This window comes from Centropristis striata, chromosome 17 (genome assembly GCF_030273125.1).
Source record: "Centropristis striata isolate RG_2023a ecotype Rhode Island chromosome 17, C.striata_1.0, whole genome shotgun sequence".
NCBI classification, from domain to species: Eukaryota; Metazoa; Chordata; class Actinopteri; order Perciformes; family Serranidae; genus Centropristis; species Centropristis striata.
This window is the reverse complement of record NC_081533.1, coordinates 32,476,635-32,499,885: the sequence shown is the minus strand read 5'-3', so window position 1 is coordinate 32,499,885 and position 23,251 is coordinate 32,476,635. Positions and strand designations below refer to the sequence as shown.

At 36.1% G+C, this 23,251-nt stretch overlaps 1 protein-coding gene across 1 annotated transcript; it reads right to left on the bottom strand.

The window, feature by feature from the left end:
• Nucleotides 1-1,970: 1,970 nt before the first annotated feature.
• LOC131989068 (toll-like receptor 2 type-2) lies at nucleotides 1,971-15,900 on the bottom strand. The gene is made up of 11 exons (XM_059354238.1): nucleotides 15,539-15,900; nucleotides 13,270-13,426; nucleotides 12,144-12,293; nucleotides 11,070-11,276; nucleotides 9,837-9,959; nucleotides 9,199-9,349; nucleotides 8,185-8,349; nucleotides 7,908-8,087; nucleotides 6,547-6,687; nucleotides 4,547-5,052; nucleotides 1,971-2,462 (listed from the first exon to the last, which is right to left on the bottom strand). Exons 1-11 carry the CDS (start codon nucleotides 15,795-15,797, stop codon nucleotides 2,045-2,047), a joined length of 2,457 nt encoding a protein of 818 aa, XP_059210221.1. The 5' UTR covers nucleotides 15,798-15,900; the 3' UTR covers nucleotides 1,971-2,044.
• Nucleotides 15,901-23,251: the final 7,351 nt, after the last annotated feature.

Sequence of the window (23,251 nt, the reverse complement as noted above, 5' to 3'; positions counted from 1 at the left end):
TTTTTTTTTTTACATTAAATGTACTAGATTTTATAATTACATTTTTAAGTTTTACTCCAAAAAACAGAGGTTTCAACAAAGGTTTCCTTTATTTTACATTCAGCAATATGATGTGTTTTTTTTCTTCTACAAAGACTTTATAAACATCATTTACGATATTTAACATTTAAAAATATTAAGCAATTAAATTATACTCTAGAAAACAAAAAGTTGTCCCATTATATCAATTTACAGTTTTTTAAATTTAAATAATTCAACATCTTGTGGGTAATGTTTGTAGGAAACATAATTTACATTCTTTATGGCATTTGCACTGAATGTTACCAAAAATGATGGAAAAAACCCTGGAAATTTCTATTAATTATTTTTTTAAATATTTTTTTTAGACAGTTTTAGACATTAACGGAATGTACTGATTTTTTTCTACATTTATTGCAAATGCCACGAAATAATTGAAATTACTTTTATTACAAATAATAACCATGTAAATAATTATAATGTGACATTAACTATTTTATTCCATTTGTTGGAATGTGTTGATGGTCTTGAACATTTAAAATAACAGTGAATTATATGTAAAAAAAAAAAAAATACAAAAAATACCCTCCATCCAATTTATTTATTTATTTTCAAATGCAATGTGTATCATACAACAAAAAAAGGAAAATCAGCATTTTTTAATAAAAAAAAATACATGTATCACTTGAGTTGATCAAACCCTGAAAAAAGTCCTGCAATTAACCCTCTGGAGTCCACGAAAACACTGCAGCACAACTTCTTCATGACGTCACGACGTAAAAACGAAGCAGCATGGAGCCTTCCTGTCAGCTTCCCTCTAAAGTTTTGGCTTTTCCGTAAGTTTCCATGTCCAATTTCATTCAGAATTTTCAAATTCTGCAGTGTGCATTCAGCATTTTTAATTTAATATTTTATGTTTTGTGTGTTTTTTGTCATTTTTGTATGTTTTTTTGTGTTTTTATGTCTGTTTTCAATGTATTTTATATGTGTTTTTTGTGTTTTTCTGTGTTTTTTGTGTTTTTGTGTGTGTTTTTGTAATTTTTTGTGTGGTTTTTGTAAAAAAAAAAGTTTTGTTTTAAAAAAGTGTTTTTGTAAAAAAAAAAGTTTTGTTTTAAAAAAGTGTTTTTGTGTGGTTTTTATGTGTTTTTTGTGTGTTTTTATGTGCGTTTTTCATCATTTGTGTGGTTTTGGAGTGGGTTTTTTTTGTTCAAAATGTTTTTTCGACAACATAAATCCAGTAAGTCAAAATGAAAAAATGATCAGGTCATATAGGTGAGGTTGTGCTGACAAAAATGCAGAGTGGTTTATACCGGCAGAATGAAAAGGAGTCAAAATAGCCCCAAACTCCAAAGGGTTAACGCGGTTCTGGTTAAATAAAATGAAGAAAAAATTAACTATTTGTGTATGAAGTGGGTTTGATTATCAGAAGTTGCGGAATATTTTGAATAGTTTGAATATTCAAATTAGCCATGTGTTGTGCGGCTGCTGAATGGATGTAGGGGAAACACTGGTATGAAATTAATTTAATCTGTAATATACATGTTTCATTAGGTACAACCCCATACATTTCAAAATTCTTCTCAGAGTAGCATACTGATAACAATATCATCCACTGTGTTCAATAACTGTAGAATCTCATCATGTCTCAAACCAAGCTTAAAGTAGAATTTAATTAAATCTTCCAAACAAGCCATAGCCTATTCAGAAATGGGTAATGTTGACGATATAAAAAGCAAGGACCAGCGAACGTGTCGCTCCATTGTGAAAGTTCAAATTACCGCGTATTTCCACTGGAAGATGACGAAACGTCATTCAGACCAATGTGGTTTGTATACAGTATACAGACAGTATGCTACAATGTAACAATTTTACTGCCTGGTGCCGACCAAATAATCGAACTAGCGGTGTGAAAGCACCCTTAGATTACTCCACCCTTGTGCTATTTCTCCTTTATCTTTTCTTTTTCTTCCTTTCACTGCTGCTTTTGTTCTATATTTTTACCTTATTGGTCATGTTGTGCTCACTTTCAGTCGTCGTCGTCCTCTTCTCCTCCTCTCAAAGCTTGGTGGAGACTCCTCCAGAACTCCCCGGTCTTCTCCTCGTCCTGAGGCCACTCCAGGTAGGTGGTGGAGCTCATGAGTTTGCGCAGTTTGTAGAAGCGTTTGGGGATGTCGTCCTTGGACAGCGGCTCCAGCAGGATCAGGATGGCCACCTCTCCGCCGGCCTTGCCGTCAAAAAGTTGGAAGTGGGAGAAGTCCAGCTCGTAGCGGCACCAGTCGGACTGGACAAAGTTTTCAGAGAGGATGAAGACGGTCCGGCGGCTGCGCTCCATGGCGCTAATGATGTTGTCCATAATCCATTTTCCGGGAAGGAAGTCCCGCTTGTGGAGGCACAGGGTCAGAGGCCGGGGGGGCGTCCGGGTCGCAGAGTCTTCATCGCTCTGCCTGTTGGAGTAAAAAACAGAGAAAGTCATGATCCCCAAAGGTTTATTGGTGTCGAAGAGATTGAGTTTTGTTTGAATTGGTAGTCGAAAAGTGTGACACACTCTGGGTCCATATGTATTTCTATTTCTTATTTGATGGTGTTTGTGAAACTCATCTGTTCAGACAAGCATACACCACCTAGTCACCCACTCACCATCTCAATACTGTTCGATGTTTTATTTTGTTGCCACTGTTTTTAAATTATTTTATGCTTTTTTTGTAAAGGGACCTTGGGTGTTCTGAAAGGCGCTTATAAATAAAATGGATTATTATTATTATTATTATTATTAAATGAAAAAAATGTATATATTTGGAGCGAGAGTGTAGCCTGGGTATACCCATACTGCCTTGCGCGCTCAATTTCATTTCAAACCTGCAAGCCGTCTGGAATCTACTATCTATCGATCTATCGATTTGTGTCATCTTTTAATATTGCATATGTTGTATTTAATATGTATGTATTATATTGTATTTACAAAGTGTCACACCGTGGTGAGGTCTTGGGGTTTTTTATGTTTTGGTCTCGTCACTGCTTTTATTTTGAAAAGTAACTCTCCTCTCGTTTCAGATCACCTGCCCCTCCCTGTGTGTGTCACCTGCCTGAGTGTCTCCCCTAATTACCAATTGTGTTCACCTGGTGCTCCCTCCCTCATGTGTTAAATAGGCTGTGTCTCCCTTGTCCTGCGCCAGTGTGTCGTTTTTCGTCTCGCCAGCATTTCCACAGTTCTTGTCATCGCCACAGTCATCTGCCTTGCTTCGTTTTCAAGTTGGTTCTCCTCGTAAGAGTGATTTTCTTTTGTAAATTTTCACAGCTTAGCTGCTCCCTTAGTTTGTTAGTTGTTTAGATTGCCTTTTGTTTTTCCTCCTTCAGAGTGATTTTGAGTTATTTAGTTTTTCTCCCTTAGATTGTTCCTCCATTTTACGGAGTGATTTTTAGTTTAGTCTTTTTCCCTGTTAAGTCATTTCCTCCCTTTTGGAGCGCCTTTTGTTATTAGTATTTTATTTTGTCCCTTTTTTTCCCCTTCCCTTGTCTAGTTATTTGTTCCTTATCCCATAGGATAGTTTGCCCTGAGTTTCAGGATAGTCAGGAGTTTTGTGTTTTTCCCTCTTTTAGGGATTATTAGTGTTAGGTCTTCTAAACTGTTAATGTTCATAGCCCTTTTGTTTCCTCTGTTCGGGGAGTTCCTCTTGCTGACTAAGTACCAAAATAAAGTGCTTTTGACATACTCTATCTCTGCGTCTGAGTCCTGCTTCGAGCCCGGCCTGACACAAAGTGAATCTTCTAAGAATTGTGTCATCTGTAAATGTTGCATGTTTTGTATAAATGGTGTTGAAGTTAATGTATGGTGTTATATTTGGTGTTATATTATTATTATTATTATACTTGTAGATTCAAATATGTACTAACATTAAAACATCTAAACTTTATATGGTCTGCATTTTCATTTGGTGCTCTTAAGTTGTATTCATATGCATTTTGCTTGAACAAGATGTTGTATCTGTCAATGGCTGGTTGGTGGTTTATGTAGGTTGTTTATTTGGTAGAACACTCAATCCTTCCCAATGATAACAATGACGCAGCTGCCTTGTGTTCAGACCTCGGGTCGATCTGGAAAGTTAATTTGCCTACCACAATTAGCAGTGTAAAGTATCATAATGTATTATGCAAAAGGCTCTCTCTCATTCTTTCACATAAACAAAGACGTAGGGAAAGAAAGATCATAACCCAAAGAGGTGAGTGTCTTTCATTAATTTAAGCCTGTTTATTTACTTTTTTAATATATTTAAAATAAATTTGATTCAAGGAAAAGGTGTCCAGGTACTCGAATGACAACAGAGAAACAGACTGGTAATACAACTGAAGTCGTACATCAAGCAAGAATGGGAAAGAACGTATATTTAGGGTTTAACTTCAGCATTTAGTCTCCTCAGTTCCTCAACACATACGTACTTAACGTTATTAAAGACAAAGATCTGGCGAGAACTTGTTAGATATACCCTGATTAGCAAGTTGTGAAATGTTTTAAAGTAGAGTTGGGTGTTACCTTGGCTCTTCCAGCTCCGGCACCAAGAAGTTTTCCACCCAGCTCGCGTCTCTCTCACTGTAGGACACGAAGGCGTCATAAGACAGCAACCCGTCTGATTCTCCGTCCAGGTGTCGACGCCGGCGCTTGGAGCTATGCTTGGCCCTCAGCCACGCCAACATCATCTTGAGGAACCAGAAGGCGTGGAAGCGCCACAGCAGGTAGAAGGTTACATTCCCAAATAACAGCGCCAACCCGCAGCTCAAAGACACACACAAGACTCGGTGGCACTCAAGGACGGAGAGGTGGACTCCAGCCACTGGTTTATCCTGCAGGGAGAGAGGAGAGTCGCACACGTAGCTCTCCTCTCCGTCACTTAACTGCACAACTTCACCTCCTTTTAAGGCCGACTGGAGGAAGTCGACAAAGTCACAGGAGCAGACGAACTTGTTCTGGCCAGCCTGGAGGTCCTGCAGCTTTTTGTACAACAGAAGGTCTGAACGTCCGAACATGTTCAAGGTGTTTGACTGTGGAAGAACAAGGAGTGGTCACACTGTGGAACAGAGCCTCACCATACGAGATTGTTGCGATTTTAAGCTTTTTGCGCTATGGTGAGTATTGCGATACAATACATTTAGCTGTTTAACTGCATTTTGTGCCCACAAAATTAAATTGAATCAAGAATTGTTTTGTCCATTAAGAGAAAATTCTCAGTCGATTCATTCCACTTCAGTCTTTTTATTTCTCCACAATGAGAGTCAAACCTACAGACTGACCAACAAAGTATTCAGTCAGACTGAACTGAACTGATATCAAACATGTATGGACGACAACAACTGCAGCATTTTATCAAACTTTCACAAACTTTACGCTTCACTGCTCTCAATGTTTTAGAATGAAATATAGAAAAAGCCGAACTTTGCAGCGTTATTTCGACAACTTGCCGACACGATATCTTGACGCACATGGTGACTATAGATTCCTTAGATCTTCTAGTTACATATGATACCAGTATCTCCAGTATATTCCTAAAAGTGAGTATCGATACTTGGCCATGAATCGATAAATATTGCCATGCTAAATCTATTTTTCCCCCCACCTCTCGTCATCAACCACAAAAAATTAGAACACCCAAACAAGTCGAATTGGACGAACTGTGACCTACTGCCAGATCCATGTGCTAGTGGCCTGATATGTACATGTAGATCAGGCATGTCCAAACTATTCCACAAAGGGCTTTGTGGCTGCAGGTTTTTGTTTCAACCAAGCAAAAGCACACAGTTTGACCAATCAACTGTCTGAAGACTGAGATCAGTTGATTAACTGAGTCAAGTCTGGTGTGCTGCTGCTTTGTTGGAATGAAAACCTGCAGCCACACGGCCCTTTGTGGAATAGTTTGGACATGCCTGATGTAGAACATCAGCAGCAAGATATGACACTGCGGGTGTTTTGGTATGAGGAGTGACGGAGTGCTCTTGTAAATGGTAAATGGACCTGTACTTATATGGCGCTTTTCTAGTCGCTTTGCGACCGCTCAAATCGCTTTACACTACAGACTGCACTCATACACCCATTCACACACACATTCATACTGGTGGCAGAGGCTACCCTAAATGGTGGCACCTGCCACCACTGGGAATTCATTCTTACATCGATGAACGCAGCATCAGGAGCAATTTGGGGTTCAGTATCTTTCTCAAGGATACTTCGACATGTAGGCTGCCATGGTCAGGGATCGAACCACCAACCCTCCGATCGGTGGACGAAAGCTCTACCAAAAAATTCTGAGTCAGTCTCTGGTTAACTTTGGTCAGGTGTTTAACGGATGGACCTGTTGCTCTGAAATGATCATGTTTGAATTGTTTAGAACTTAAGTTTCCTGCTCAATATCACATAACAGATAACACATAACAGCCTGCAAACTTGTCTGGATGCCTGGGACACAACTTCCATTGCCAACATGCATGCACATATTCAAGATGAAGTGCCAAAACAAGGATGATCGAGCAATCTGTCCTTACCTGCATTGTCAGTGTTTGCAGATTGGGAAACAGCAGTCCAGGAGGCAGCCTCAGTATCTTGTTCCCAGAGAGGTGGAGCTCTTTCAGGACAGGCAGCACCAATATGAAGCTTTTGAGATTGTTGTAGCTCAGATCCAGTACCTGATCACGATAAATTACAAGGTGAGAGTGTTTTAGTTGTGGTGTTTCCAGGTCTGTGAAGATTACTGCTGCATGGTCCACTTGTTGAGGAAAACCTTTGACAAATACTGGACGACAAGAGTCTTTAGAAAAACAGCCTTGTGCAGGATTTAATGAAAATGTATCAAAATACAGATATCAGTACAAATAATCTAATAATATATAACAATCTGAGTGGTTCCATTCTGCAAAACAAGTACTTTTACTTTTGATACTTTAAGTACATTTTGATGCTGTACTTTTACTTCGGTAAGTTTTGAATGCAGGACACAGTGTGGTATTCATACTTTTAATGCAGTAAAGGATCTGAATACTTCTTCCACCACTGGATATGGGCATAACCTCACCTACTACTTTGATTAACTATCCTGAGATACACTGGTGAAGTATAATGGCCCTGATAAACCCTTATAGTCTAGACGGAATTGTCCAAAAAGTGAAAGTGAGGAGCATTTATGGGTACAAGTCGGGAACTGGCCTACTTTACTTATTTCAAGGGTGCTGCATCCAAAAAAAATGGTTCCCAAGCGAAATTTTGAATTTTTGACTCTCATTTGCATATCAAAATGGCCGCCAAATTGCCCATCTTGCTCAGTCGTTGGACCATTTTCCCTTAGTTTTTTGTAAGTAGCCAATCAAAGATGAGGAAATTAAGTTTCTGGATCCATAGTCTAGGGTCAGAGCAAGAATATAGTGGAGGCTCAGTGTCTTTTTTATGTATATATATACTAGTACTTTATTATTTGTGTCATTTTTTAAGGCCGACATAAATATTCAATCAATATCACTTTTAAATGTTCCAGTTGGTATTTTGCATATATATATACATAAAAAAAGACACTGAGCCTCCACTATATCCTTGCTCTGACCCTAGACTATAGATCCAGAAACTTAATTTCCTCATCTTTGATTGTCTACTCACAAAAAACTAAGGGAAAATGGTCCAATGACTGTGCAAGATGGGCAATTTGGTGGCCATTTGATACAAATTAAAAGGTCAAAAACTCAAAATTTCGCTTGGGAACCATTTTTTTTGGACTCAGCACACTTGAGATATGTAAGGTAGGCCGGTTCCCGACTTGTACCCATAAATGCTCCTCACTTCTTATAGGAGGCCTTTATTCTGAAATCCGTCTAGACTATTATGCATGTTCTGTTTTTGAGTCCGCACACTGACATACCTCCAGAGTTACAGGTAGACAGGGCGTGATGGTTGTGAGTTTGGCCCTTGAGATGTTTAGGTATCGCAGGGTGGAGGGCCAGGAGCAGCTGGGGGGCATGGAGCTGTATCCGTTCCTGCTGATGTCCAGGTGGGTCAGTTTGGAGAGCTTTGTTACCTGCCGGCTCATTGTGGACAAAGACTGGCCAACAGAAGGACAGAGGCAGTTAAGGTTAATATCTTCCACCAACATGGGGCCTAAAAACAACACATTTTTTCTTTAATTTTCACGAAGGCACCTGCAGAGCGTTGCCGCTGACATTTAAAACCCGGAGGTCCTTCAGGGAGCCGTCTCCATTGCAGAGTGTCTCCACTAGAGTCATCTCAGTCAGCAGGTTGTCGGACAGGTCCAGGTACTGCAGGCTCCTTAGCAAATGTGAGGTCTTACAGGGCATCACAAACACCTGAGGGTAGAAGGTCTGGCTTAACACCAAACTCCTTATTCTATCTGACTCTGTTTTAGGCTACGTTTACACGAGGACGGTCTGAACAAAAGACGCAAAAGTGGCGTCGCGTCTTCACTTTTTATTCCTCGTTTAGACGAGCGTTTTCGGGAGGAAATCTGCTGCATACGGTGACGCTAAAGTGTGTGAAATTGGATTGTATGCAGCCAGGCGGCATCACTTAAAGCGATAAGAGCATCTTTGGGCATGCAGAAGTTTTCACGCCACACATTTTCATCAGCTACTCCTTCCACAAAGTTCTCCACCATCACTAGATCTCTCAGGTCTCGTTCACAGCCGTCTGGCTCACCTCCGACGAATCGGTGCATCCAGAATGTGATGGAGGTAATTCCAGATCCTTCTCTGTTCACTAATACTATCTGTACATATCCTGGACATTTGGTGGAAAGACTCCTGTAAGTTTATTAGAGCTGCCAGAGCAGCTTGAAGGTGCGACGCATGGAAATAATCCCACGTTTGTTTATTTCCTGTACTGGAGCATGTATGTGACGTAAACACATACGTGACGTGAGCAGATCAGATCAGAGTTTTGTGTCTTGTCAGTGTAGACGACACGCTACGGAGGAGCGTATTTAACTTTTCCACTTTGGAAGGTGGTTTCAGATTTTTGCGTTTTTAAGCCCCCAAAACGCCGTCACCGTCTAAACGAAAGGCACTTCCGATAAAATATTTTGTCGTTTTTACCCGCGAGCGTCCTCGTGTAAACGGGGTCTTATTGTTTAAAATGCTTTGCTGCCTTCCTTTAGCTGCATGGTGGATTGATGGAGATTGATGCATGTTTTTCCTCACCTGAGCGTTGATGACGGACACCTTTCTGGGGTAGTACAGCAGAAAGCCCAGCTCCAGAAACGAGACAAACTTGAAGACATTCAGCACCACGACGTTTCTTACAAAGAACTCATCAAAACTTTTGTGATCCGTATGATGGGCTCGCTCCCATCTGATACCGACCAAGAAACAACAAAGATTTCTTAATTCATGCAGTCTTATCAGAAGTCTTTATATACTGGAATTATGATGTGAATTATGATTAAGATGTATGTTCATTTTTAACTTAATTGGACAAAGCAAGCATTTTTTTTTAAATTGGCAAACTGCTAAGAAGAAAAAATAATTTTCTGGCAGGTTAAAAAACGTAAAACAGCATGTTTAAGTTTGTTCAAAAAGTTGGTAGATGTTTACTAGATTATGTATGTTATAAAAAGAACCCTCAGTAATAACAATTATTATCTTTCAAGAAGCAATCAATTCTTCAAAATGAATCAAAATTACTTTTTATTTTGACTGTCAGCCCAAAAAGAAGAACAAGATTTGCCTCAAGGTGTTTTTTTTTCAATGAAAAGTTGTAAAAAGCAGTCTGGAAAAAAATCCAGAAAAAAAAAATTGGCAACACTCGATAGTTCGATAGATGGTGCTGAATTTCCTACCTGCCCTCGCCGGTCAGGGTGACACCGTCCAGATGCAGGGAGGTGAGCGGCACGCCATCCCACACCACCAGGAGGTTAACAATGGCCTCATCAGACACGGAAAAGTTGTGGAACGCCAATTGCCTGAAAAATACAGGAGCAACTGTTTGCAATATTGTCTCACATACACTACCAGTCAAAAGTTTTAGAACACCCCAATTTTTCCATTTTTTTATTGAAATTCAAGCAGTTCAAGTCAAATGAACAGCTTGAAAGGGTACAAAGGTGAACTTGTTGTTTACACAGATCACAACCCACTGACTTTCCTGCGATCACTTCAGAATCCAAATCAGAGGCTGATGCAGTGGCCGTTGTTTTTACAGCCATACAATTTGGATATTCGACACATCAAGGGATCAGAGAACGTTATGGCTGATGCCCTTTCTCGGTCGCCTTAGTGGTTTGTGTGCTCACTGATTGTCTAGTTTGCTGTTTTAAAATTCTGCCTTCTCACTGCTCTCAATTTGCTCCTAGGGTCCAGGTTGTGGAGAGGTGGAGGAGTTGATGGATAATGTGGTGGGACCCCATTCTTTAGGAGGGGGGTGTGACGTCCTGCCCCTCTGCCTGCTGATTGGCTGTCCTATTTCCTTGTTGGCAGTGGTGGGCAGGTCGTCAGCCTAATTGGCCTCACCTGTGTGCTGGGTATTTAAGAGCAGTCTTATCCAGCACTCACCCTCTTTGCTGCTTCCAAGCTGGTAACCTGGGTCTCATGTTCCCACCTGCCATGTGGGACTGAGTTTGATTTTCCCTCTTGCATACAACACTCACATACAGCACACTTCATTCACACCCATACACTGCATACATGACTGATTGACATTTATTCACACACATCCATTTTGGTTTGTTTTGACTTAATTTCAATTTTAATAATTTCATTGATCAGTTACTTAATTTACATTTATCTGATTTATTAATAAATGATTTGGCTTTGTATGTTACGTGTGGACTCCCTTCTTTTTTGCCACTAACCTGACCAGTTCGTGACAAAATGGAACTGCCAGAGGTAAATAAAAAAGGTAAGCTTAAACTGCATCATTTTCAATTAAATTCTGGAAAAGTTGGTGTGTTCTAAAACTTTTGACCAGTAGTGTACTTAATCCAATGTTTTGCTGGTTTCAAATCGTGTACTGCAAAGCAAAAGTTGCTAATAACTGCAAATGTACCACACTGAGAAACAACAAACTGACAGACCTGACTCTCCTCCTGGCCGGCTCTCTGAAGGGCTGAACGGACTCATTCCCGATCAGATGGATGTCTTCGAGAAGGATCGGCGTCTCCGGGTACGACACGTCCGCAAGAACCGCCGAGGCTAAGGAGGTGTTTGTTAAAAACGGAGTGTGGAGGTTCAAGGTGACGTGACCCAACGGCCAAACGTCCCCTAAAGCCCCGGACTCGTGTCTGAAAAAGAGGGGAAGAGAGTGAAAGACTGCAGACTGGGGATTTATTTAATTTTTCTTGGTGAATGAGAATGTTAAGGTATTAATCTGAAAGGTAAAACCAGCATAATTTAACCAAACGGCCTTTGCGCCCTAAAAAAAATTATAAATCAAAGATCAAATAAATGATCTGTATCCTCACTCTGTGGACGGCTGTGATGTTATTCACACACATTTACACATTTAATCTTATGATACTCGTACTTGTAGAAAGTACATTTTCCGTAAGCCTACCGCCCACCAAGGTTATAATAGTTTTGGATTTTTCATTAGTTTTAGTTTTAATTTCGTTGTGAATTTTTGTTTTCAATTTCAGTTAGTTTTAGTTAGTTTTTAGAGTGAGTTTTCTAGTTTTAGTTTAGTTTTTATTTTTTGAAAATGCTTAGTTTTAGTTTAGTTTTTATTAGTTTTAGTGTTAGTTTTAGTTTTTTTGTAATGGGCTGTGTTGGGTGTCAGATTCAAAGTGGTTATAATAAATTTTGCCTTTATTTCCTTTGGTTTATCATCTCAGCCCCAATAAGGTTATTAACTGTTTTGAATTTTGGTTGGAGTTTAGACATCCAAGTCTCAGTAAACATATTCACCATGTGTTGCATGTTCAAATAGAAACACTGAATTATGAATGAAAAAAGTTGACAAAAACGAAAACTAAGGACATTTCCACTATAATTTTAGTTAGTTTTGTAACCACACAATACAGTTTCAGTTAGTTATCGTTTTTTTAAAAACTCTAGTTTTTATTTCTATTTCAGTTAACGAAAATGTTTTTTCAATTCTAGTTTTCGTTATTTCGTTAGTTTTCGTTAACTATAATAACCTTGTCGCCCACCTCTTCAGGTTGTTGGCGTACACGGTGAGCTCCTCCAGCTGAGTGACTCCAGACAGATCTCCTCTCTTTATCTCCTCCAACGCCGGCCCTCCGAAGCCCAGCCTCCTCAGCCTGATCAGCCCCTCGAATAACGGTCGAGGCCCCAGGCAGCTGCAGGACAGGAGACACAAAGTATATGGACACCTGGACGTCGTTATGCACTTTATGTGTTTTTTTAATGCACACTGTTCATTGCACCTTATTGTTTCACGGCACCAACATTTTTATACTGCATATTCATATTTATTCGGCAGTGGAATTCTACTCCTTAATACATACTCCTTCTTTAGACACTTTATTTTTACATGACATTTTATTGTATTTTTATTGTATTTTATTGTATTTTTATATTTTATTGCTTGAATTATGCCTAGGTTGTTCTTTTTATTTAATTGTGTTGTTATTGTCTTTGTGTGTAATGCTGCTGCTACACTGTAATTTCCCAGCTTGGGATAAATAAAGTCTGTCTATCTGTCTATCTATCTATCTATCTATCTATCTATCTGTCTATCTGTCTGTCTGTCTGTCTGTCTGTCTGTCTGTCTATCTATCTACACTGTAAAAAATGTTTGTTTAAATTACAGTAAAAAACTGTCAAATTGCATCAGAAATAGGTCGTAAAATTAAACATTGTACATCAGCGTAGTAGATACTTTTAATTACTGTAAATCAAACAATAGTATAAAACTTTAAATTCTACCGCCATAAACTGTAGAAAACACACAGTTTTTCTGTAAAAATATAAAATTTTCATGTAAAGTTAATGGAGAAATACCATGATGAAACAATTATCCTAAAAGTAATGGGATTATTCTGTATAAATTACAGTTTTTGCTGATATTTACACTGTATTTTTTACGGTGATGTTCTGGCAACCACAGCTGCTGGTTTTTTACCGTAAATTAATTTTTTTTTTACAGTCTATCCATCCATCCATCCATCCATCCATCCATCCATCCATCCATCCATCCATCCATCCATCCATCCATCCATCCATCCATCCATCCATCCATCCATCCATCCATCCATCCATCCATCCATCCATCTATATGGCTTTTGTTTTGTCTTTATAACCTGAGCATTTTACCTGTATGGATTGTTGAGCAGGTTGAGTTCCACCAGAGCTTCTAGTTTTCTGAACCATTTGTGGTTGAGAGCACTCAGCTGGTTGTTGGACAGATCGAGCTCCTTCAGACCCGACAGAGAGTCAAACGCCGACGGGTCCACCACAGCTAGTCTGTTTCCTGGAGGACGGTAAAATATACGTATAAAAACATCCTGCAGTCAAACAAAATGTAATCAGGTGTTCCGCCCTGGCCTGTCCTCGGGCCACTGAGTTTCAGAAGGTTGTCATATTTTCCAGCTTGCTTGTGGTCTATGATCATGAAAAAAAGTTATGCTGCATTTACTCAGTGTTGGGCTAATCAGAAAAAATTATTTCCCAAGTACGTAAACGGCCCTTCAAGTTGGAACAACAACTTTAAAAGTCTACAAAGATTTTATACATGAGCTGCCGAGTTGACATCCTTTTAATGTGGAAATGTGGTGGATGAAAGTAAGTTTTGCACGGTTGTACATTGTAATTATTTACGTAAATATCAATGTTTTGCTCATATGTAAGTTGTAAAATCGTATTAGGCTGTTAGCATTACAACCACAATAAACAAAAAGTTTGTAAAAACAAATTTTTGTATATAACAAAAACACAAGTTTATCAGTTTATTGTAAAATATACTGCTTTTGTACAGTTTCCGGTTACATGTATGAGTTTTAATTTACGTTTTAGACAAAGTCCTGACTTTTTTGGAACCAGGTTGTAGTTGCTGCCCATGTATAGACATTTATCAGCTAAAAAAAAGGTATTTATTAGCACTGGTAAGCTGCACCTCCATCCATAAGTGCCTACTAGACATTCCTTTGCTCTTTGTTGTCATGCAAATACTAGAAAAATGTGTTAATCTTTAAATGTTTGGATTGATTTAGATGGGAAGTTTTCTTTACTTCACTGTTCCTGTTTTTGTTCAAGTAACCCATGCTCTCTCACTTCTCTCTGCTGTTTCATGTCCGTAATTATTTCAAGAAAATGCACATTTTGCAAATAAATTCATCAAATCATCTGTAGATACATTTGTAACCCATTTACTGCCTGTTCATCTATTAGACCAAAGAAATCTGGATCAAACTTTGAAGAAGTCCTCAAAGTGCTTTAGGGGGAAAACATTTTCCACATCTTTAATTCAATGACACGAAGAAGATTATATGATATAATCAAAAGCTCCTGAACAGCTACAACATGGAGGTAACATTGTTTTGTAACTGTAAAAGTGTTAAAACGAATGTATTATTCATCTTTCTTTTAATTATATCATATTACTTTACATGTACACTACCGGTCAAAAGTTTTAGAACACACCAACTTTTCCAGAATTTAATTGAAAATGATGCAGTTTAATGTCTCAGTGTACTCTGAAATTAATGCACATTTGCAACATTTGAAATTCTTTATTGTGCATGATAGTGTTTTGAAAGTAAAAAAAAGATTCAAAATCACATTTTATGTTGGACTAAAGGACTAAAAAAGACACAAAATGACTAAAAAAAGACACAAAATGACAAAAAAGACACCAAAAGACAGAAAATGACTAAAAAAGACACAAAATGACAAAAAAAGACACAAAATGACAAAAAAAAGACACCAAAAGACACAAAATGACAAAAAAAAGACACAAAATGACAAAAAAAAGACACCAAAAGACACAAAATGACAAAAAAAAGACACAAAATGACCAAAAAAAAAGACACAAAATGACAAAAAAAGACACAAAATGACTAAAAAAAGACACAAAATGACCAAAAAAGACACAAAATGACTTACAAAGACATGAAAAGAATTAAAAAATGGACAAAATAGCCCGAGACTCCATAGAGTTAAGTTGTTAACCCATTTCTTGTTCCCTGAAAAAGGCCTACTTGTATAATTCTGAAATGTACATTATTTTCCAGTTTTGGTTAAGCTTACCTTTTTTTATTTACCTCTGGCAGTTCACCACTTACCTTTGTACCCTCCCTAGCTGTTCATTTGACTTGAACTGCTTGATTTTCAATAAAACCTGGAAAAATTGGGGTGTTCTAAAACTTTTGACCGGTAGTGTATATTGTGTTGCTCTTCACCAGAGAGAGCTTTTTTTTTTTTTTTTAAATCTTTGCTACAATTAAAATATAAATAAAGATATAATTTGTCCAAAACAATGGTACACACCCACTTAAACACAAATATGCACATGTCTTTTTTTATATACAGACAAGGCTGAACTTAGCTTTTTCCAATGAACCCAATGAAATCTGATCAACTTTACCGCGGAGACTCAGAGCCTTGAGCCTGGCGTGTCCTGTCAGGTCGTCTCCGGTCACCGTGGTGATGTTGTTAAAGGAGAGGTCAAGGGTCAGGGCTCGGTCCGTGACAGAGGGAACCTGGGTGAATCCTCTGCAGGAGCAGTTACAGGAGAGCCGCAGGTCGCAGCTTCTGCAGGACGGCCTCCCGCCGTCCGGGTTGGACATCTGAGCCCAGCAGAACGAGAGGCTGAGGAGGGCCAAGCTAAGGCTCGCCGGTCCCATTCTGCAGCAGCAAAAAAGATGTCCAGTGGACGTATAAGGCAATGGGTAAATGAGCAGAAACAAATGTGAAAGAAGCTCAGAGAGGAACTGACATATGAGAAAAGAGGAAGTGTTGCCCGTTTATGGTAAATGGTAGTATATAAAACTGGATGGTGACAGACACCTCACAAGTGACGATAGCCTCCTCAGATTTCAGACCAAGGTTATAATAGTTTTGGATTAAATAAAAGGACAATGGATTAAATAAAAGGACAAAAAAGACACCAAATTACTAAAGAAAGGGAAAAAAAGACAATAAAAGACACAAATGAGTCATAAAAGAGCAACAAAAACCATTAAAGGACAAAACAAGACACACAATTTTAAAAAATGACCAAAAAAAGAGACAAAATAAGCAAAAAAAATCATAAAATGAGCAAAAAAAGGTCATAAAAGAGCAACAAAAAACATTAAAGGAAAAAACAAGACACACAATTTTAAAAAATGACCAAAAAAAGAGACAAAATAAGCAAAAAAATTATAAAATTAGCAAAAAAAGGTCATGAAAGAGCAACAAAAAAACATTAAAGGACAAAACAAGACACACAATTTTAAAAAATGACCAAAAAAAGACACAAAATAAGCAAAACAATTATAAGATGAGCAAAAAAAAAGTCATAAAAGAGCAACAAAAAACATTGAAGGACAAAACAAGACACACAATTTTAAAAAATGACCAAAAAAAGACACAAAATTAGCAAAAAAATTATAAAATGAGCAAAAAAAAGTCATGAAAGAGCAACAAAAAACATTGAAGGACAAAACAAGACACACAATTTTAAAAAATGACCAAAAAAAGACACAAAATAAGCAAAAAAATTATAAGATGAGCAAAAAAAAGTCATAAAAGAGCAACAAAAAACATTAAAGGACAAAACAAGACACAATTTTTAAAAATGACCAAAAAAAGACAGAAAATAAGCAAAAAAAAAGTCATAAAAGAGCAACAAAAACCATTAAAGGACAAAAAAAGACATAATTTAAAAAATGACCAAAAAAAAGCAAAAAAGACACAAATGACCAAAAAAGTCATAAAAGAACAACAACAAAATAAAATGACAAAAAAGACACACAACGACCAAAAAAGACACAAAATTACAAAAAGTGACCCAAAAAAAAAAAGACAAAATGACCAAAAAAAAAGTCATAAAGAGCAACAAAAGACAACAACATCCTGAAACTGTTTGTTGGAGTTTCCGAGGGGTAATAATTCATCTTTTTGGCATATTAGAAAACGTTTTAATCATCACTCTTGTATGTGAATGTGCTCCAGTGCAAGGTTATAATAGTTTTGGATTTTTCATTAATTTTAGTTTTAATTTCGTTGTGAATTTTTGTTTTCAAATTCAGTTAGTTTTTAGAGTTAATTTTCTAGTTTTAGTTTAGTTTTTATTTTTTTTGAAAATGCTTCGTTTTAGTTTAGTTTTTATTAGTTTTAGTTTTTTGTAATGGGCTATGTGTTGGGTGCAAGATTCAAAGAGGCCATAATAAATGTTTCCTTTATTTCCTTTGGTTTATCATCTCAGCCCCAATAAGGTTATTAACTGTTTTGAATGTTGGTTCTAGTGTAAACATCCCAGTCTCAGTAAACATATTTACCATGTGTTGCATGTTCAAATAGAAACACTGAATTATGAATGAAAAAAGTTGACAAAAACGAAAACGAAGGACATTTTCACTGTAATTTTAGTTAGTTTTAGTTAGTTTTGTAACCACACAATACAGTTTCAGTTAGTTATCGTTTTTTTAAAAACTCTAGTTTTTATTTTTATTTCAGTTAACGAAAATGTTTTTTCAATCCTAGTTTTCGTTATTTCGTTAGTTTTCGTTAACTATAATAACCTTGGTTTGGACTCTTTACTGCAAAAATCTACATCGTCAATGGAGCAATTTCACGTGTCAAAGTTCAACAAATTCAGAAGAAATCATGTGAATTCACTGCATGTGGCAGTTCTGTTAAAATGAACCGATTTCACCACAAAATTCAATTTAAAATCCTTCCATGATGCTGCAGTCAAGATCTTTTACATCAAACTGGGAAAAAAACATTTTACACACAAAAATTTGAAGTAACCTTTTAGCAAAATATAAATGCATGGTAATGGTAGCATAGTTTCATAATTCAGAGCACTTAAATGCTTCAACATACTGTCAAATATATGTATTCTGTATTTTTGTACAAGAGTGAGACAGTATGTGCACACGTACCTGGCTGATAGAGATCATTCTGATTCTGATTCTGATTCTAATTCTGATTCTGATTATAAACTGTAGAAATTGAGCACTAAGCATAAAGTGTTTCCCCAAATTTGGGCATACAGTGACCAAAAGTGTACCAAAAGGCACCCTTTTTCACATAATAATTATAACATATATGAAGAATTTTTTTTTTAACAATGCACACGGATTTGCAACAAACAAGAACAAAAACAAACTGTTTTCTGCTTTAATTGTGACGTTGATGATCATGAGAAGTTAAATTCAGGTGCAGAGTTTCAGCAGTAAATACCTCACCAGGATCATCATAAAACTGACGTTGCTCTGTGTCAACCTGGGGCTAAGTTCAATAGATAACTACTTCCCGTTATTCATCTTTTTTTTTATCAGTAACACGTCAAACCTGCTGTAGAAAAACAGAGAAGTCCCAACGATTGATCGGTGTCACCTTACCTGATTTTAGTGTTTTTCACTGAGCAGATTCCTGATATTGAGGGGAAAACTGTATGAAGGTTTATAGTTATAAAAACAGATCATGCTTCAGAGTTTTATGGCTGATCAGAGAGGAAGTAACAACTTGAGGGTGACAGCTCAAACTAAAGTGTGAAAAGAGGTAGTGGTTCTTCCGGAAGGAAACCTGCTCTGAGTGTCTGTAAAAACAAATATGAGTGCATGATTATATTTAAAGAGAAGGACAGTAAATTCACTTCTCCATATCAGGTCAAAGTGTTAGAATTCAGGAGATTTCAGTCAAACTTTGACAAGTTACAAGTAAAAACAGTGTTTTTTAATTATTTTACCTGCTTTATTTATGGTTGAAAAAGCCATCTGATGTGGTGTTATTATCTTACGTGAGGTTTCTGTTACATAAGATACAGTAATCATTGGAGCATGACCACAATGACTTCCTCTCTGGCTTTGCCCAACTTCCCTTTTAACACACAGCACACAAGCTGTTAAAAATAACTATGTAGTTAAAGATGCATCACTTCACTTTGTGACTTACTTTATGACTCAACAGTATAACTATTGGTAATACTCAAATTGTCCTCAGTCTCCAAAACGTTGTATTTTAAGAGACAAGTCCCCACTTTAAAGGTAAAAAATAAGAGTTTGGAGACAAATTACAGGTTAAGTCTCAAGTCTATTTAGGTAGCACTGTCGGCCTGTTGGTCGCACCACAAGATTTCTGCGAAATTCTGCACCATCAATGGAGCAATTTCATGTGTCAGAGTTCGACAAAGTTAGAAGAAATCATGTGAATTTACTTTCTCCTGCATGTGAATTCACTGAGATTAGATGTTTTCTTTAGTCGTTTTGTGTCTTTTATTGGTAATTTTGTGTTTTTTATTGGTAATTTTGCACGTTCTTTGGTAATTCTTTGTCTTTTTTTGTAAGTTTGTGTTTTATTTGGTAATTCTGTTTCTTTTTTTGTAATTTTGTGTTTTCTTTGGTAATTTTGTGTTATTTTAATCATTATTCATCTTTTTTTGTGGTAATTTTGTGTTTTCTTTGGTAATTTTGTGTTTTTTATTGGTAATTTTGCACTTTCTTTGGTAATTTTGTGTCTTTTTTTGTAATTTTATGTGTTTTATTTGGTAATTTTGTGTTTTATTTGGTAATTTTGTGTTATTTTAGTCATTATTCGTCTTTTTTTGTGGTAATTTTGTGATTTCTTCGGTAATTTTGTGTTATTTTAGTCATTTTCGTCTTTTTTTGGTAATTTTTTTGATTTTATTTGGTCATTTTGACTTATTTTATGGATATTTGTTTATATTTTTATTTATTTATTTTATGGTTTTATTTGGTCATTTTTTGGTTATTTATTAGTCAAAAAATATGTGTATCATGGTTGTGTGTTAACATTTGACAAAGTTGAAGTTATCGCTTCAAACGGTCCGACTAATCCACTTTAGCGTCATTTACACACTACTGGTCAAAAGTTTTAGAACATCCCAATTTTTCCAGTTTATTATTGAAATTCAAGCAGTTCAAGTCAAATGAACAGCTTGAAAGGGTCCAAAGGTAAGTGGTGAACTGCCAGAGGTAAATAAAAAAAGGTAAGCTTAACCAAAACTGGAAAATAATGTACATTTCAGAATTATACAAGTAGGCCTTTTTCAGGGAACAAGAAATGGGTTAACAACTTAACTCTATGGAGTCTTGGGCTATTTTGTCCATTTTTTAATTCTTTTCATGTCTTTGTAAGTCATTTTGTGTCTTTTTTTGGTCATTTTGTGTCTTTTTTTAGTCATTTGGTGTCTTGTAGTGTCTTTTTTTGTCATTTTGTGTCGTTTTTTTGTCATTTTGTGTCTTTTTTTGTCATTTTGTTTCTTTTTTTGTCTTTTAGTGTCTTTTTATGTCATTTTGTGTCTTTTTTTGACATTTTGTGTCTTTTTTTAGTCATTTGGTGTCTTTTTTTAGTCATTTTGTGTCTTTTTTTTGTCATTTTGTGTCTTTTTTTGTCATTTTGTGTCTTTTTTTTGTCATTTTGTGTCTTTTTTTGTCATTTTGTGTCTTTTTTTGGTCATTTTGTGTCTATTTTTAGTCATTTTGTGTCTTTTTTTGGTAATTTTGTGTCTTTTTTTAGTCATTTTGTGTCGGCACAAATGTAAGTAAAAAATGACTTTTTTAGTCATTTTGTGTCTTTTTTTAGTCCTTTAGTCCACCATAAAATGTGATATTGAATCTTTTTTTTTACTTTCAAAACACTATCATGCTCAATAAAGAATTTTAAATGTTGCAAATGTGCATTAATTTCAGAGTACACTGAGACATTAAACTGCATAATTTTCAATTAAATTCTGGAAAAGTTGGTGTGTTCTAAAACGTTTGACCAGTAGTGTAAATTGTTCTTAGATTCACTTCAAACACTCCCTGTGAAATACCCCTAACTGTATGCGACTGTTTGCATTACACTTAATTCTGCCACTTGATGGAGCCAAACTCCACCAGACAATCAATGATTGTGCAGCTATAAATATCATTACATTGGAAAAGAAAGAGAAGCCCATAAAGAAGTTCATGCAGGGTTCCTACATCAAAAATTCAAGCATTTTTCAAGTATTTTCAAGGTGCATTTTGAAGCTTTTCAAGCACCTACAACTGTGGTGAATTAAATATTTATACATTCGTGCAGTATATACAACTATGGGAAAATTATTTGACAAATTTCTTCAATTTCTTCTTCATTTTAACGATAATCTTGATAAATAACCAAAATCATAATCAATAAAACCATGGAAATGTCTAGATATCAGCTCTTAAATTAAACTCTTATCAGCTATTTTTGTTATTATCTTTATATTTGTCCAAACAAATGTACATTTAGTTGTACCAGGCATTAAAATGAACAAGAAATTGAAGAAAACAAGGGTGGTGTAATACATTTTTCCACGACTGTATGTATTTTGACTTCTTTGTGAAATTAAACTACATTTTATTGTGTTTTAAACAACCCAAATTGTGTATAATAATTAAAAAATGTGTCACCTGTTTGTAAGTAGACTTGACATCTTGTATATTTTCACCAATATTATTTTATTATTTTTTAATGTAATTTTGCATTGACTTTGGAAACTTTATACATTTATTAAACATTTCTTTTTCTCATACTGTAAATATAGTTTAACTGAAAAAACCTAGATTCATAAAAAAAGGTGAATTACATGCATATACACATACTTTTCTAATATAAATATTAAAAAAATAATAAATAGATTGAGATATTTAACATTAATGATGCTCTAATGTTAGTGTGCCTACTTAAAAAAAACATATTTAATGCTTAATTTAAACTGTTTTATACAAACAAACAATCATGTTCCAACCCCTTCTAACACCAGGTTACATGTTTTTATTTGAATGCAGTAAAAAGCTTCTAGTATTAATCTATTTTCTTTGTTCTGAAATGTTTTGTCACAGTGACTCATGTAAACAGCGCTGCAGTAACAGAGGCTTGTGTTTTCACAGCTAATCTGTGTTGTTATGGTGAGTTTTGGGTTTCATCATTGTTCCTCTCATTGTTCTCTGTGTCTCCGCTGTCCAGGCTGTCTCGTCTCTTTTCCAGGTTAGTCAGGGACAAAAGATCTAAAGCAGGGGTCTCAAACTCACGGCCCGCGGGCCAATTGTGGCCCTCGTGACGATATTTTGTGGCCCTCAACTTGATATGAAAGTTTAATGTGTTTTATATGAATGGCACTTTACCGTGTTGTGTGTGGAAGGTCCCTTTAATTCCTTTTTTTGGTAATTTTGTGTCTTTTTAAAATAATTTTGTCTTTTTAAAATTTTGTCTTTTTTTTTTATTTATTTTTTTAGTAATTTAGTTTTTTTTGGTCATTGTGTCTCTTTTTTGGGGTCATTTTGTTTCTTTTTTTTTTTTTTTAAGAATTTTGTGTCTGTTTTGGTAATTCTGTGTATTTTTTTTTTCATTTTGTGTCCTTTTTTTCTCACTTTTTTGTGATTTTGTGTCTTTTTAAAGTAATTTAGTTTTAATTTCTGTCATTTTGTGTCTTTTTTTTGTAATTTTGTGTCTTTCTTTGGTCATTTTGATACTGCCTCCAGTGGCCCCCAGGTAATTTGAGTTTGAGACCCCTGATCTAAAGGATGCAGAAATAACTACAATATAATGCTGATGTGTGTTAAAATGACAGTTTTCTGAATGGAGTCTGGTGCAGCAGACCTGACCTGAATTAGATGCTTAATTAATAAAGTGAAAATACATATTTTTTCCAAGTCTTTTATTTAATCTATTCCGTCTTGTTCCGCCTTGAATAAAGTTAATTTGTTACCAACATCTGAAAAACGTATAAATATACTTGTTATTTTAATACTTCTACAATTTCTGGGGATTTTTGTGACGTAAACAGGAAGTAGGTACAAAGTTGCCATGGAGACGTCAGCTGTGGACTCTAGCTCAGTTTTTAAAACTTGGTATTCTTTAAATATCTTGTTTTGATAACAACAGATCATTTTGCTTCTCATAATTTATGAAGAAAAAACGTTTTTGTGTTATTACATAGCTAACTACTTGGCTAAGTAGCTTGCTAAGCTAACTACTTAGTCAAGAAGTTAGCTAAGTGGTTAGCTTAGCAAGCTACTTAGCTAAATACTTAGCCAAGAAGTTAGCTTAACAAGCTACTTAGCTAAAAAAAATGGATATGGCTCATTTTTCACCCATGTTGTGTATTAGAAGAGTA

Coding starts and splice junctions, on each gene's coding strand:
- LOC131989068 (XM_059354238.1), bottom strand. CDS start 15,797: ATGGGACCGGCGAGCCTTAGCTTGGCCCTCCTCAGCCTCTCGTTCTGC. Junction 13,427..15,538: donor CAAGGCTCTGAGTCTCCGCG/GTAAAGTTGATC, acceptor ACCGTCCTCCAG/GAAACAGACTAGCTGTGGTG. Junction 5,053..6,546: donor TGCAAACACTGACAATGCAG/GTAAGGACAGAT, acceptor GTTCTTCCACAG/TCAAACACCTTGAACATGTT.